Raw genomic sequence first — 17,669 nt, forward strand, 5'->3', positions numbered from 1 at the left:
TACCTGCCTCCGCCACCTCCCCAGCAACACGTTCCAGGCACTCACTAGCCTCTGTGTAAAAAAACATGCCTCGCACATCTCCTCTAAACTTTCCCCCTCGACCTTAAACCCATGTCCCCTAGTAATTGACTTTTTCACCCAGGGAAAAAGCGTCTGACTCTGCATGTGTGCATTTTGTGTCTGTATGTTCATGTGTATGTGTGTGTTCAGGAAAGTTGGAGCATATTTAATTATTTTATTTCGATTGGTTTTAAGTATCATAAAGCCTGCTCTTTCTTTGTTAAACTCAAGAAAACCTGTTTGCTGGTACGATTAACAATAAACAATTATGTACTCATTAAATTGACAAGTATATCCTTTTCTAATCAAGCAAAAACCTACTGCAGTCACAAGAGGAGAGGGAAAAACAGGGGCCATTTAATCCCTCCTCATGGTAACACAGGGACATTTTGATTTTAGTTTTCAGGCCATACAGTGCCAGGGGCAAGAGTTCACGATACATCAAGTATCAAACCAGCAAAACACTGCTATATAACGCCAAGCATCTGCACTGTAATATCGCCAATATCGGTTTGCATTGTTACACCGTCTGCAACATTTGTGGCTTTCATTGTCTTATTGGTGACCATTTATAAGCAGCAAGGTGCTTTTGTTGAAGGAGTCCTTGCACAGTTTCAAGTCATGAACCACAATCTAAAGCAGGTATTGATTAACTAGCGATTTAAAATAAGCTGCTGTAGTGCATCCAGAATAGCTGATCGATTCTGCATCTGGTTACAAGTGGGAGTGGAATAATGTGGTGTTTAACTTGAATGGGTGTGTGAATAATATAATGATAGAACGCAGGAGGACGTCATTGAACCCCATACGCTGGCGCCAGCGCTGAAGCATGGCAACAATTTTCCCTTTGGCAGGTGACGATAGTGCTACTTCTGGCAGCGCCAGTGGGCAATCTGTCACCAACCAGTTGTTGTTTTGGACTTTCACGTATCCTTACAACATTGTGAACAAAACCCGTGTACATTCGATGCCTTGGGGCAAAAATCTTTAGAGGCTGCCAGACTGCGGCTAGTGGTCTACTGAGATTGTGTATTTTTTTGTTTCCTTTGTTTAATTTGTTATGAGGCAGGACAGCAGCTCCAGTCTCTGTTCACAGAAGACGGCTGGGCTGACACAAACTGAAAGAGGATTGACGTGGCATGGTTTTTGCGCAAACAACATTTTAATGATAGCTTCCTGTCAGACTATACTAATGGGAGCACAGGCTATAAGGATAGAGGAAATATGATGTTCACATTGCTGACGCCCCACTACTTATCCGAGCCCTTTATCATTGAATGTGCCTGGGATGCAAAAGATATCCTGCCTATTTTAGTTCATTCAGTCAGAAACATTGCAGAGTTCATCCCTTCCCCCATGGCAGGAGGTGGTGCTCCAGTGTTTCTGCTGTCCTTCGCAGTATTTTGAATTGTGGGGAGGATAGTGACAGACTGTCAGAGGACATAAGCAGGCTGGTGGAATGACTGGGCACATGGCAGATGAAATTTAAAGCTGAGTGTGAAGTGAGACAAGAAGGGGGAAAGACCGCACATAAAATAAAGGAAACAATTCTAAATGTGGTGAAAGGGATCTGGGGCGTGAAGGTGGCAGGGCAGTTTGAGAAAGCAATTCATAAAGCTTTCAGCATCCTGGGTTTTTATAAATAGAGCGAAAGTGTACTTAAGGAAGGAGATTATGATGAGCGTTTATGAAACGCTGGTCCTGCCTCACCTGGAGGATTGTGTTCAACTCTGAACACTACATGTTCGGAAGGATAGGAAAGTATGGAGGGAATACAGAAAAGATTTATAAGTATAATTCCAGAACAAGGCCAGCAGCGCGGGTTCAATTCCCATACCAGCTTAGCCGAACAGGCGCCGGAATGTGGCAACTAGGGGCTTTTCACAGTAACTTCATACTTGTGACAATAAAAGAGATTATTATTATTATTATTATTAATATGAGAAAGGATAAACAGACCATTCATGAAGGGACAGAGATTAAATCAGCAGATTAGGCTAAATATTACAAAAAGAATAAAGTAACAAAATTACCATGGGCAGCATGTGGTTAGCACAATTGCTTCAGAGCTCCAGGGTCCCAGGTTCGAATCCCGGCTTGGGTCACTGTCTGTGCGGAATCTGCACGTTCTCCCCGTGTGTGCGTGGGTTTCCTCCGGGTGCTCCGGTTTCCTCCCACAGTCCAAAGATGTGCAGGTTAGGTGGATTGGCCATGCTAAATTGCCCTTAGTGTCCAAAATTGCCCTTAGTGTTGGGTGGGGTTACTGGGTTATGGGGATAGGGTGGAGGTGTGGGCTTGGGTGGGGTGCTCTTTCCAAGAGCCGGTGCAGACTCGATGGGCCGAATGGCCTCCTTCTGCACTGTAAATTCTATGAAACCTAAAGGCTTGTTATCTGAATGCATATAGCATGCAAAGCAAAATAGATGAACTTATAGCGCAAGTAGAAATAAATAATATTTCCAGATCTCTCCAGCTTTGACAAAGAATCATCCACACTCAAAATGTTAGCTCCCATCTCTCTCCACAGATGCTGTCAGACTTGCTGCAATTGTTCAGTATTTCCCAGCACCTGCAGTAATTTGCTTTTCTATTATTATAGAAATAAATAATAGCCATTACAGAGACATGGCTGCAGGATGACATAGATTGGGTCCTGAATATTGAAGGGTACATGACACTTAGGAAGGTCGGGAAGCTAGGAAAAGGCAGAGGGGTGGTTCTGTTTGTCAATAATAGTTTTAGCACATTGGAGAAGGATGACCTAAGTTCAGGATACCAGGATGTAAAAGTGGTTTGGGTACAGATGAAAAATAACAAAGGCAAGAAGTCACTTGTGGGAGTGGCGTTCAAGCCTCCTAACGGTGAGCACACAGTTGGACCCAGTGGAAAGGAAGAAATAGTGGGAGCTTGTCAGAAAGTCACGGTGATAATCATGGGGTATCTTATTCTACAGTTAGATTGGAAAAAATCAGGTGAGCAAAGGTAGCCTAGATGAGTGGCTCATAGAATGGTTTTGGGATAGTATCTTAGAACAGCACATTTTGGAGCCAACCAGAGAGTGCACTATACTCGACCTGGTATAGAGCAATGAGATAGGATTTATTAATGAGCTCATAGTAAAGACACCCCTAGGGGCATTGATCAAAATCTGATTGAATTTCACAGTCATTTTGAGGGAGAGAAGGGTGGGTCCAAGATTAGTATTTTAAACTTAAATAAAAACAATTATGATGGCAGAGTAAGCTGAAGTGGCCTGGCACATTGAATTAAGAAATAATTAAAGAGATGCAGTGACAGACATTTAAGACATTTCAGAATAGATACATCCCAACAAGAAAGAAAAACTCCAAGGGGAGGACCCACCATCCTTAGTTTCCTAAAAAAGTTAAAGCTTAGTATCAAATTTAAAGAAAAAGCAAGATTAAAACCGAGTATAAAGAATAGCAAAGAAACACCTAAAGATTATAAAAGGTGGGAAAAGGTGGGAAAAGTTAGATAACAGAAAAAGCTAGCTGGAAATATAATGACAGATAGTAAGAGTTCCTGTCGATACGTCTTAAAAGAAGAGAGTTCTATAAAAAGAGAGTCTGGGGAATTAACAATGGAAAATAAGTAGATTGCAGATGAATTGGAACGGGTATTTTGCATCGGTCTTTGCTGTAGAGGATACATGTTACATCCCAGAAATTGCTGAAAATCAGGAAATGGAAGGGAGGAAGGAACTCAAGAAAATTTCAATCACCAGGAAAATAGTACTGAGCAAATTGTTGGAGCTGTGAGCTGACAAATCCGCAGGTCTTGATGGACTTCATTCTAGGGTCTTAAGAAAAGTGGCTATTGGGATAGTTAATAGCTGGATTTAAATTTTGAAAATTCCCTAGATTCAGAGAAGGTACCATTCGATTGGAAAATAGCGAATGTCATTCAAACAGAGAGTGCGACAGAAATTGAGAAATTACAGCTTAACATTTATCATAGGGAAAATGTTGGAAGTTTTATTAAAGACATTATAACAGGGCATTGAGATAAATTCAAGGTAATCAAGCTATGAACCAGGTGCTGGAAGGTGGGATTAGAATGCGGGGGTGGGGGGAGGGGGGGGGGAGGGGGGTTTAAAAAAATGCTTACTTTACGGCTGGCACAAACACAATGGGTTGTACGGCCTCTTTCTGTGGTCCAGGTACAGTTATCATTGTTTTATGAGCGGGAAAGCAAAGCGAGATTCCCAGTTGCGAGTCCGCCTCACTACCGCTGCAGCGAGGATGGAGAATTTGATGCTCAGCCAAATCTCCATTCACTGCAGCGGGAGCAGAGAATCCCATTGGCGTGAAGGATGGAGAATCAAAGTCCATGTTTAATCAGTTTATTGGAATTCTTTGAAGAAGTAATATGAGCCGTGGGTAGAGGGGAACTGGTGGATGTACTGGCCTTAGATGTCCAGCAGACATTTGACAAGGCGGCACGTCAAAGGTTATTGGTGAAAATAACAAAGGGGATAAAATATTGGCATGGACAGTAGATGAGCTAACTGACAGGAAACAGAGAGTAAGTCATTTTCTGGTTCATAGATCATAGAATTTACAGTGCAGAAGGAGGCCATCCGGCCCGTCGAGTCTGCACCGGCTCTTGGAAAGAGCACCCGACCCAAGGTCAACAACTCCACCCTATCCCCATAACCCAGTAACCCCACCCAACACGAAGGGCAATTTTGGACACTAAGGGCAATTTATCATGGCCAATCCACCTAACCTGCACATCTTTGGACTGTGGGAGGAAATCGGAGCACCCGGAGGAAACCCACGCACACACGGGGAGGATGTGCAGACTCCGCCCAGACAGTGACCCAAGCCGGAATCGAACCTGGGACCCTGGAGCTGTGAAGCAATTGTGCTATCCAGAATGCTACCGTGCTGCCCACGTGTTGGCAAGATGTAACAAGTGATTTGCTGGGACCTCAACATTTCACAATATATATATAAATGTCTTGAATGAAGGGACTAAGTGTACGGTTGCTAATATTTGATACTGACAAAAAGATAGGAAAGTAAGTTGTGAAGATAACATATGGAGGTTACAAAGGGATGTCGATAGATTAAGTGAGTGGGAAAAGATTTGGCAAATGGAATATAATGCAGGAAAATATGGAATTGTCCATTTTGGCCAGAAGAATAAAAAGAAGCATATTAGAGATTGCAGAGCTCTGATTGCGGAGAGATCTGGGAATCCTCGTGCATGAACCACAAAAGGTGGGTTTGCAGTTACAGCAATAATTAGGAAATAAAATAAAATGCTATTGTTTATTCAAGGGGAATTGAATTCTACGGTCAGAAGGCCATGCTTCTGTTGCACAGGGAACTGGTGAGACCACAGCTGGAGTGTGGTGTACAATATTGGCCTCCTTATTTAAGGAAAGATGCAATGTATCAGAGGAGGATCCAAGCAGGTTTACTGGACTAATACCTGGAATGGACAGTTTTTCTTATGAGGAAAGGTTGGACAGGCTAGGCTTATATCTGCTGGAGTTGAGAAAGGTAAGAGGCGACTTGATTGAAACTTAAGATCTGAAGACCAGGGTGGACGTGAACAGGATGTTTGCCCCATGTGAGAAAATTTAGAACTATGGGTCATGTTTAAAAATAAGGGGTCGTCCATTTAAGACAGGGATGAGGAGAATTTTCTTTTCTCTTCGGGGGTCGTGAGTCTTTGGAACTTTCTTCCTCAAAAGGTGGGGGAAGCCGGATCTTTGAATATTTTGAAGCGCTAGGTAGGTTTTTGATAAGCGGGGGGACGGGGGGGTGTGAAAGGTTACCAGGGGAGGTGCGAATGTGGAGTTGAGATTACAATCAAAACAACCATTATCTTATTGACTGGCAGAGTGGGCTCGATGGGCCTAGTGGCCTACTCCTGCTCCTAATTCGTATGTTTGTATCGTGGATGTTCGAATCATTCGGGGTCTGGGCAGAGTAAATGCGTAGAAACTTCCATTGGTCAGAGGATTGAGAACTAGAGGATGCTGTTTTAAGATGATTGATGTAAAGGTCAGAGGTGACATGAAGGCTATGGACCAGGACAACACAAAGGATGGTGAAGACGTGGAATGCATTGCCTGAAAGTGCGTTGGAGGCAAATTCAGCTGTGGCTTTCAAAAGAATATTGGATCAACACCTGAAAGGAAAACATTTGCAGGGTTATGGAGAAAAAGGCAGGGAAGTGGAACCAGCTGAGTTCCACTTGCGGAGGGCCAGAACGGACATAAACATATGAAATAGGAGCAGGAGTAGGCCACTCGGCCCCTCGGACCTTCTCCACCATTCAATGGCTGATCTGCTTGTATTTCCAGTTCCACACTCCCATCTACCCCTGATAACCTTTGATTCACTTGCCCAGCACAAATCTATTTACCGCCACCCCCCCCTTAAAAATATTCACTGACTTCGCCTCCTCCGCCTTTTGAGGCAGAGAGTTCTGAGGTTGCACAACCCTCTGAGAGAAAAATAATTCTCCTCATCTCTGTCCCAAAAGCGGGCGGCACACGGCACAGTGGTTTGCACTGCTGCCTATGGCGCTGAGGACCCGGGTTCGAATCCCGGCCCTGGGTCACTGTCACGTGGAGTTTGCACATTCTCCCCGTGTCTGCGTAGGTTTCACCTCCACAACCCAAAGATGCGCAAGTTAGGTGGATTGGCCACGTTAAATTGCCTCTTAATTGGGAAAAGAATAATTGGGTGCTCTAAATTAAAAAAAAAAAATCTCTGTCCGAAAAGGGTGATCCCTAATTTGTAAATAGCACAGTCCTGGACTCACCCACAAGAGGAAACATTGGCCACCATTCAGCAGAATCAAGTTAAAGTCTGCCGAATGGCACGTTTAGCGAGCTGTTTCAAAAGACCCCGCTATTCAACAACACTTGGCCATTTCATTTTGCCCTTGGCGAGGAACTTGCTGTCAAGGCCACCCTTTAAGTCATTTCTACTTGCAGATTGCGGCGGCATTTTTGAAGGCAGCCCCGATCTTTCGACCCCCCCCTCCCTCTGCGCCACCACCATGCCTCAGCTCCTCCTCACACCCCCCCCCCACCCCCCAACCCCGGCAAGGGAAAGCTGGCACGTGGGCATCTTGGCAATGCCACCTGGGCATCCTGGTGTGCCAGGGTGATACTGCCAGCATGCCAGGCTGGCAGTGCCCAGGTGCACTTCTAAACTCCAGTGGAAACAAGCTCAATATGTCCAATCTTTCCTCATAAGACAACCCGCTCTTCCAGGTAGCAACCTAGTGGACCTCCACTGAACTGTCTCCAATGCATTCACATCCTCCCTTAATAGGGAGAGCAAAATTGCACACAAATATTTCAGATACAGTTTCACCAATGCCCTCTACACGTGAAGCAGAACATCCTTACTCTATGTTCATTTCTGTTTTGTAATAAATGAGAGCATTCCATTATCCTTCTTGATGACCTTCTGTACCAGTATGTTAACCTTTTGTGTATCATGCAAGAAAACACTTAAATTCATCTGCACCTCGGAATTCTGCAGTCTTTCTTCACTGAAGCGATGCTCTGCTTTTTTATTTTTCTGCCAATGTGAACAATTTCATATTTCCCCAAGTTACACTCCATCTCCCAGATTTTTGCCCATTCATTCAGCCTATCTATATCCAGCTACAAGCTCCAATGGGCCAAATCGCCTCCTTCTGTGCTGTAACAATTATTTGATTTCATGTTTCTAGTTAGTAAATGTCATGGGCGGGATTCTCTGATCCTGGGGCTGAGTATTGACGCCATTGTAAGCGCCAGACCGTTTTACGCCGGCGTCAACAGGCCCCTAGGAGCAGTGATCCTGCACCGCACAGGGGGCCAGCACGGCACTAGAGAACCTCACACTGCTCAAGCTGCCGATACTGCCGTCAGAATGGGCGTCGCGGGACCGCACATGCGCGCTACGGCCGGCGCAAGTTCGCGCATGCGAAGTTGCCTTCTCTACGCCGGCCCCGACGCAACATGGCGGAGAGCTACAGGGGTCCGGCGCGGAGGAACATAGGCGCCCACCAGGATAGGACCGCCTGCCGATTGGCAGGCCCCGATCACGGGCCAGGCCACCGTGGAGGCCCCTCCAGGGGTCAGATCCCCTCTCCACCCCATCAGGCCACCCCCCGCAACATGAACGCCGAGATCCCGCCGGGTAGGACCACATGTGACGGCGCCGGCAGGACTCAACCTATCTCGGCGGGCACTTGGCCAATCACGTGCGGAGAATCGCCGGGGGGGGGGGGGGGGGGGGGTGCCATGTAGAGCGATCTGCGCCGCGCCGACCGCACTAGTGCCAATGGCGCCGATTTTCTGGTCACCCCCCCATCCCCCGGCAATTCTCCGACCCGGCGCGGGGTCGGAGAATCCCTCCCCATGGGTTTCGAAGTTCTGTTGAAGAATACTTGCAAGTTGCTGCAGTACAGACTTCTGCCACTGTGGAACAGGCAGTGAATACTTAAGATGGTGGATGGTAATATATTACTATTTCTGATAGTAATGTTGTATTGCTTTGTGCAACCTGTGTTACTCACTTGCTTCTTCCAAGTTGATCTTTAACTCAATGTTGATACCAATTAGAGCAAGTACTTTATTGAGTAACGTTGACTAATTAACTGTGAGTTTGTTTTCTCTCCAATGCTTAAACTAGATGTTACATGAACATGATTGATTAAGAAATACCTATGATTATCTACACCTGTCCTGAGCTGTGCTTGTCTGCTTGTGGTCACTAGCTACTGTCCCTGTGAAGAGGCTAATCCTGGTTTCAGTCTGTCTATTTATACATCTCTAGTGCTGCCCTCTAGTGATTACTTAGTTGTAGTGTCTTTACATTAACCCCTTGTGTATCTACAGACATGCAGATCACTACAGATGGGGTGCCAGTCAAGTGGGCTGCTTTATTCGGGATGACTTTCAGCTGCTTGAGTGTTGTTGGAATGTTGTGCATATAAGCGGAGAGTATTCCATCACCCTCCTGACTTGTGTCTTGTAGGTGGTGAACAGCCTTTGGGGAGACGTGAGTTACTCTCTGCAAAATTCCCAACCTCAACCTATTCCTGTAACCATGGTATATATATGTCTTGTTCAGCTAAATAGCCATTCTATTGTCCAGGTCTTTCTTCATTACCTCAGGAATTGATCTGAGCACTGTGAACATCCCTACTTCTGACCTTAGGATGGAGGAGACATCATTGTTGATAGTTAAAAATGGTTGAATCTAGGGCACTGTCCTGAGGAATTCCTACAGCGATGTCCTGGGGCTGAGATGATTGGTCTCCAACAACCACAACCATCTTCCTTTGTGCCAGGTATGACTCCAACCAGTGGGAAATTGTCCTCCTTCTTCTCATTGGCTTCAATTTTGCTGGAGTCCTTGGGGCTACACTCAAATGCTTCTTTGAAGTTACTTGATCTTATGAAGTTAAGTCTTTTGTTCATCTTCGGGCAAAGGCTGTGATGAGGTCTGGAGCTAGGTGGTCCTGCAAAACAGGACTAGGATGTACATCAACATTCCTTCAGGATCACTGGGTCAGAATTTTGGAACTCGCTATTTGACAGGCCTGTAAGAGGTTCATCGCAAAGACCTTTGTCGTTCAAGTGGTTCAGTTCACACCAGCACCTTCTCAAAGGCAATTAGGGATGGGCAACAAACACTGGCCTTCCTAGCAATGCCCATATTAATACTGGTGGCAGATGTAAACCTGAAGCTTTGCGCAGGTGAAGGAGACACATCCTGAGTGAGTGAGACATATCCAGAGTGGGAATTGGAACTTGGTAATTTGGTGCAGTGAGGTCATTCGGTGCAGAGTGGGAGAAGGTGCTTTTTCCCTACGGTTTGTTCTCTTTCTTCTGGCCTGTAACTGTTAATCTGCAAGGAGAGAACCAGATAGCATCCTAGGAAGGTAAGTGATTTTTATTATTTTTTCAAATTGTGTGGGGGGGAAAACTGAAGGGGCATCACAGTAAAGCTGTGACCTGATTGGCTGGTTAAATCTGTTAAATTAAAAAAATAATAATATTGCAAAACAAATCCAATTGATTAACTAGATAGTGGAGTAACTAAACCTGAGGGCAGTGATCGGTATTTAGCATTTAATTTTACAGTGAAAATCATCGAGCGTCAGGGCCATATAGTTAACTGTAACTCAATCTAACAATAATTCAAGTGTTTATTTTTAATTAATTAATTAGTGCTTAAATGGCACTCAGAGGGTTGCAGTGCTCCAACTGTGAGATGCTTCCAGCGTTCTGGTCGACTACATCTGCAGCAAGTGTAACCAATGGCAGCTCCTCACAGATCGCGTGGTTCGGTTGGAGCAGTAAGTGGATGCACTTAGCAGCATGCAGGTGGCGGAAAGCAGCATAGATAGCAGTTATATAAATGTGGTCACACTCAAGGTGCAGGCAAAGAGAAGGGTGACCACCAGAAGGGGCAGGCAGTCAGCGCAGGAATCCCCTGTGATTGTCCCCCTCTCGAACAGGTATACCGCTTTGGATACTGTTGGGGGGAATAGCCTATCAGGGGAAAACAGCAGTAGACAGAGCAGCGGCACCACGGCTGGCTCTGATGTTCAGCAGCGAGGGTCAAAGTGCAGAAGAACGATAGTCATGGCAGACTCTATAGTCGGGGCACAGATAGGCGCTTCTGTGGACGTGAAAGAGACTCCAGGATGGTATGTTGCCTCCCTGGTGCCAGGATCCAGGATGTCTCGGAATGGGGAGCGGGCATCCTGAAGGGGGAGGGCAAACAGGCAGAGGTCATTGCACATATTGGTACTAATGACATAGGCAGGAAGGGGCATGAGGTCCTGCAGCAGGAGTTCAGGGAGTTAGGCAGAAAGTTAAAAGACAGGACCTCTAGGGTTGTAATCTTGGGATTACTCCATGTGCCACGTGCCAGTGAGGTTGAAATAAGAAGATAGAGCAGCTAAACACGTGGCTAAACAGCTGGTGTAGGAGGGAGGGCTTCCATTATCTGAACTACTGGGAGCTCTTCCGGGGCAGGTGTGACCTGTATAAGAAGGACAGGTTGCATCTAAACTAGAGAGGCATAAATATCCCGGCCGCGAGGTTTGCTAATGTCACACGGGAGGGTTTAAACTAGTATGGGAGGGGGGTGGGTAGCGGAGCAATGGGTCAGAAGGAGAAAACATTGAGGGAGAACTAGGGAATAGGGCCAGTATGGCTCTGAGGAAGAGCAGACAGGAAAATGTAACTGGTCTGATTAGTAAGTTTACAGACGACACAAAGATTCGTAGAATTGCAGATAGCGATGAGGACTGTCAGAGGGTACAGAAGGATTTAGATCGTTTGGAGACTTGGGCAGAGAGATGGCAGATGGAGTTTAATCCGGACAAATGTGAGGTAATGCATTTTGGAAGGTCTAATGCAGGTAGGGAATATACAGTGAATGGTAGAACCCTCAAGAGTATTGACAGTCATAGAGATCTAGGTGTACAGGTCCACAGGTCACTGAAAGGGGCAACGCAGATAGAGAAGGTAGTCAAGAAGGCATACGGCATGCTTGCCTTCATTGGCCAGAGCATTGAGTATAAGAATTGGCAAGTCACATTGCAGCTGTTTAGAACCTTAGTTCGACCACACTTGGAGTATAGTGTTCAATTCTGGTCGTCATAATACCAGAAGGACGTGGAGGCTTTAGAGAGGGTGCAGAAGAGATTTACCTGGTATGGAGGGCATTAGCTATGAGGAGCAGTTGAATAAACTCGGCTTGTTCTCACTGGAACGACGGAGGTTGAGAGGCGACCTGATAGAGGTCTACAAAATTATGAGGGGCATAGGCAGAGTGGATAGTCAGAGGCTTTTTCACAGGGTAGAGGGGTCAATTACTAGGAGGCATAGGTTTAAGGTGCGAGGTGCAAGGTTTAGAGGAAATGTACGACGCAGGTTTTTTACACAGAAGGTAGTGGGTGCCTGGAACTCGCTGCCGGGGGAGGTGGTTGAAGCAGGGACGATAGTGACATTTAAGGGGCATTTTGACAAATACATGAATAGGATGGGAATAGAGTGATACGGACCCAGGAAGTGTAGAAGAATTTCGTTTAGACAGGCAGCATGGTCGGCATAGGCGAAGGGCCTATTCCTGTGCTGTACTTTTCTTTTTTCTTTGTAAAATTCAATTCATCCACTTTGATCATTCTTAACTGAAACCCTTAAATGAATAGAGGGCAGGTTGTGGTGTAGTGATGGTGTCACTGGACTGATATTCCAAAGGCCCAGGCTAATGTTCTGGGGACATGGGTCCTGATCCCCCCACGCAACTGGTGGAATTTTAATTCAGTTAATAATATCTGAAACTGAAAGCTAATCGCAGCAATGGTTACCATGACAACTATCATCAATTGCCAGAAACACATCTGGTTTATTAATGTCCTTTCGGGAAGGAAATCTGCCATCCTTACCTGGTCTGGCCGACATGTGAATCCAGACCCACAGCAATGTGGTTGACTATTAACTGCACCCTGAGGTGGCTGAGCAAGCCACTCAGTTCCGGGGCAATTAAGGTTTGGGCAACAAATGCTGCTCTTGTCAGGGATAGCCCATGAAAGAATCATTTAAAAATGTGATTTATACTCTACCAGCATTCAGTCATGTTCAACATAGATCAAGACTCAGATCTACACTGAAGCAGAAGGAATAAGATGATAGTACGTACCCAGCCACTAACGCATCGGCCGCAGGTGGTGATCTTGAAGTCTCCATAAAGATCCTTAATGGCACCAGTTGTGAAAAACCCTTCTACCATCAGCAGAATGCCATAGACAAAGAAGGCAGCTGCCACACCATAGATTACATACTTGAAGATATCAATCCTGTAGAGTCAAATTTAGAAGCATTAATTCACAAATATCGCCTTGGGTGAGCAGTACATGCACATGTGTATCTGCATCAGTGACATGTTCTATCATATGCTGTTCCCAAACTTGGTTTAATTGTTTTACCTTCAAAAAAGAGTAAAGGAACTCATTGTGAAAATATCAAAAAAATGTGGTCCTACTTTAGCTCTCAGTCTTTGGAAGTATTTGTACCCAGGCCAGAATTTCTTTTTAATTAGGACAGAAGATAGGAAGCTAATGTTGAAGTCCAAGGTACATTTACTTCAATTTAGAATGAATGTGTTACTCTGTACATCTCACAGTTCAAATTTCTACAGGGGGACGGAAGCAAAACTGGGTTTAAAGCTGTGTACAATTGGGTGGAGGTGGAAGTCTTGTGGTGCAGTGGGTGATGTCCCTGCCTCTGGGCCAGAATCTTCGGGTTCAAGTCCCACGCCAGGAGTTGATGGCCATGGAAGGTGCATTGATAACTCGGCCAAACAGGTAGAGCTGTAAATCCTTCCAACCAGCGGGTAGCGTTAAGAGCGGCAGAGACTCCCGGTCAACCATGCTTGATGTGGAGTGGCGCCCCTCAAGCTATAAGTCCCTGGTGATAGACTAGCGACCTGTTCTGGGAATTATTACCTATGGCAACAGACAGAATTGTGGCACTAGGTGTGGGCAGGGAATTGGAATTGGAACTGGAATGCAATTGGGCATCACTTCCCGTTATTTCTCGAGACCAAATTTTGTCTTATACAGATTTGTGGAAGTTCGTCAATTGTGTGCAAACTGTCTTCATTTTCTATCCGGATCTAATTAGCAAAAACCAATGCTTGTCAGAATATTTCTTCATATCCATCTAATACATTACCTGAGCTAGAAAGGCTCGCTATTACCCTGTTACAGTGCATTATCAGCACCGGAGATCGATGAATAATTGAACTGAGCTTTAAGATTCACTCAACCCTCTCTGGATCTCTTTCCCTCACACATGCAGAAAAATTGCTACATCACATATAATGAATGGAAAGTCATGTGAGTTACAATTTTCTGCTATGGATTCCCATCACGGGAAGCACTAAAGCATAAAATTCCGGCATCACTGTGGGTGTACCTTTACCACATGGACTGTAGTGGTCTATGAAGGTGTCTCAACAACACCTTCTCAAGGGTAACAAGGGATGGGCAATAAATGCTGGCCATGCCAGGAATGCATGTACATCATGAATGACTATATAATGCATATTGGCTTTTAGCTCATTGATAAGCCAGCTCATTCAAGCCCACATGTTGTTACACAACCATTGAAGACACTGGTTCTTTTCAAGAAACACATTAAAGTGATCTCAGTCATCCCCAAAAAATGAAATACCATCTCATCAAACTATGTCAGCGAAAGGAACTGAGGAGAAACAACTGTCAAACAGAGGAGGTTATTAATATTTTATTTTATTGTTGTCACAAGTAGGCTTACATTAACACTGCAATGAAGTTACTGTGAAACTCCCGTGGTCGCCACACTCCCGTGCCTGTTCAGGTACACTGAGGGCGAATTCAGAATGTCCAATTCACCTAACAGCGTGTCTTTCGGGACTTGTGGGAAAAAAGTGGAGCACCCGGAGGAAACCCACGTAGGCACAGGAAGAACGTACAGACTCCGCACAGACAGTGACCCAAGTGCGAATGAAACCTGGGACCTCGGTGCTGTGAAGCAACAGTGCTAACCACTGTGCTCCCGTGCCGCCCATGTTGCACCTATCACTGCTATTTGTTCAACCTCCAAAAAAGAGCTGAATAATAGAATTAACCTTAGCTTAATTCAAGCTGAAGTGTCCATGTTACAAAATGATATTTACTGCCTTAAAATAACACCATCTTTCACTTTAGCTCCTTTCAACAGAGAACAGGAAGAGGCAATTCAGTCCCTCCAGCCAGATCTACCATGGTTAATATGTCACTTGACTCCATTGACCTTTAAGACTCTTGCTCAACAGAAATCTATTACTCCTTTTTTGGAATTTTCAATTGGTTCTTCTTCAAATGATGCCTTAAATGACTTGAACCAGCAGAAAGGGGCCTTGGTTTACATCCTGGAGAACAACACCTCTGGTACTGCTGGGTTCCTTCAGTCGTGCACTGGAGTACCAACCTGAATGGTAGGCTCAAGCTCCAGCATAGAGCTCTGAACCCTTAATCTTCTGCTGAACCCAATTTTAAGAAGGAATGAATTTAACAAGTGGAACAGAGTGCATGGTACAGAGTGCACTCCGACCAATGTAACTGGGAACCCAGTCACCTCCTTCGTTCAGTTGGTTCAAAGTGTACTCAGAAAGCTTCAGACCGTGACAGTGAATTGCAAGTCCAAGTCATTTGAATGTACAATCAGTGAGCATAAAATGTCATGATCCAGACGATAGTGTTCCTCCAGTGCTTTGATACAGCTTTGGCCAACTCATTTTATAGGTGGCAATTGGTAGCTTAAATTCCCATGGATGGGGAGAGAGCATCCAAGAGCTATCTCATTGAATCAATTTAACTGTGTGAAGACAAGAACATTCACAAAGTAGGCGGTGATACATAACAGATCCAGAGTTTTCAATTATGCTACACATGGTGTACACAGATAAGATTTCCTATTACGTTTCAGTTACATTAAGCTCTGGTTTACCCCCAATTGGAACACAGTGTTCAGTTCTGGGCAACACATGTCAGGTAGAACATATTGGCCTGCGAAAGGATGTAACACAGGTCCACTAGAATGATGCCTGTGTTAAAAGTATTTAGTTAAGAGGACAAGTTGCATACACTAGGGCTGGGAGTTTCCAGCCCTGTCATGGTCGGACCCGCCGCGTGAGATTCAGCGACTCAGCCAAAAGTCCATTGACTTGCGGCAGGACCGGACGTTCCCAGTGGTGGGCGTGCTGGAAAATCTCTCCCTCGGCATGCATGCCTTAGATTGCAGCAGATTGAAGGGTGATCTAACTGAGGTGCTAAGATGGCTACAGGAGGCTAAGTCGTTGAACATTTTCAAGGCTGAGATCGCTAGGTTTTTGATCAGGAGGGAAATTAAAGGTTATGGAGAGAAGTCTGAAAAGTGGACTTAGTGAGCGTGAGATTAGCCATGATCTTGTCAAATGGCAGATCATGTTCAGAGTGACAAATGTCCTCCTATTGTTCCTAGTTCTTATGGTTTATGGTCTTAGGAGTAGATCGAAAGAAAGCATTTCCTTTGGCAGGGAAATGGCAGACAAGGGGGCGTAACCTAAATCATTCAGGGGTGATGCCAGGAAGTATTTCTTCACACTAAAGTTCGTAGAAATCTGAAATTCTCTACCCCGCAATAAGGCTGTTGTGGCTGGAGGTAAATTAAAATTTCAAACTGTGCGTGGCGGACTTCTGTCACTTAAAGAGTTTTAAGATACACAGGAGGAAGGCAGGCAGATGGAGTTAAGACAAGGATTTGCTTTGATCTAATGGATTGGTAGAACAAATTCAAGGGACTGAACAGCCTGTTCCTGGTGAATCAAACAGCAATACAGATTTAGTCCATACGAAGGTCGTAGGAACACCTTTCAAAGCCACTTCCCATCATAGAATGCATTTTTCTAATGCCTACACACACGTAACTTTGCAAAGTGTGGAAAGTAATATTTTCCCATCACCTACAAAGGCACGAGTAAACCTGGGCACTCGCTCTGGTTCCTTCACCAATAGAGAAACTACAGACATCTCAGTTCTGAAATGTATTCATGAGGTTTTTTTGTGTACGATGCAGTCATGCATGTGAAGCTTTCATGCTTTGCTGATTCTTCAGCCAGAAACTCTGCAGATACCATTCATACAAAAGTCTTTTGTTCATCCAGGTAGTTTTCTGATGTCTGACCCCAGTTGAGATGTATGCAAGCCTGGGCCATGTATCACAATCAGTCAAGACTGGTTGGCATTCAGTTGATTTTAAAGGCATTGTTCTAACCCCTCTCAAGGAAAGACAGGGGAGGAGATAATTCCATAGCGACTGTAGATGCCACCTCATGTGTCAGAACATTCATCACCTGAGATGTCTCAATGGTCATTATCAGTGAGCTGCTCAGTCGAGGCATCTCATGACCCCAATCCTATTCTGACTCCAAAAAGAGGTGAAGCACAGTGATCCGAAGCAGGGACTCTGACTGATTTCCCATCTCAAGGGCTGTGCGCATTCATGGAATTGACAGTGCAGAAGGACACCATTCAGCCCATCGAGTCTGCACCGGCCCTTGGAAATAGCACTCCACCCACACCTCCACCCTACCCCTGAAACCCCACCCAAAACTTCTGGACATGAAGGGCAATTTAGCATGACCAATCCACCTAACCTGTGGAAGGAATCTGGAGCATCCAGAGGAAACCCACGTAGACACGGGAAGAATGTGCAGACTCCGCACAGAGAGTGGTCCAGTGGCCCAAGCTGGGAAAGTACAATCAAACTGCTCTATGACAGCAATCACCTGAATCTGTAAATCAAGCCTGGGACGGGAGAGATTCTCCCCTACCCGGCGGGGCGGGGAGTCCTGGCGTGATGGAGTGGCGGGAACCACTCCGGCATCGGGCCACTCCCAAGGTGCGGAGACTAGGGGCTAAGCCCCCACCTTGAGGGGCTAGGCCCGCGCCGGAGTGGTTGACGCTCCGCTGACTGGCGTGGACGGCATTTGGCGCCACGCCAGCCGGGGCCGAAAGGTCTTCGCCGGTCGGCGGACGTCCGC

The 17,669-nt window shown here is 45.5% G+C and overlaps 1 protein-coding gene across 2 annotated transcripts in view; it reads right to left on the minus strand.

The window, feature by feature from the left end:
• Positions 1-17,669, minus strand: part of gpm6ab (glycoprotein M6Ab) — a 317,594-nt gene that overhangs the window by 57,109 nt on the left and 242,816 nt on the right. For both annotated transcript variants that reach the window (XM_072515782.1, XM_072515781.1), the window contains one exon: positions 12,765-12,921. In XM_072515782.1, coding sequence (XP_072371883.1) covers positions 12,765-12,921 — 157 coding nt within the window. The remainder of the gene's footprint in view (positions 1-12,764; positions 12,922-17,669) is intronic.

This window comes from Scyliorhinus torazame, chromosome 9, assembly GCF_047496885.1.
Source record: "Scyliorhinus torazame isolate Kashiwa2021f chromosome 9, sScyTor2.1, whole genome shotgun sequence".
NCBI classification, from domain to species: Eukaryota; Metazoa; Chordata; class Chondrichthyes; order Carcharhiniformes; family Scyliorhinidae; genus Scyliorhinus; species Scyliorhinus torazame.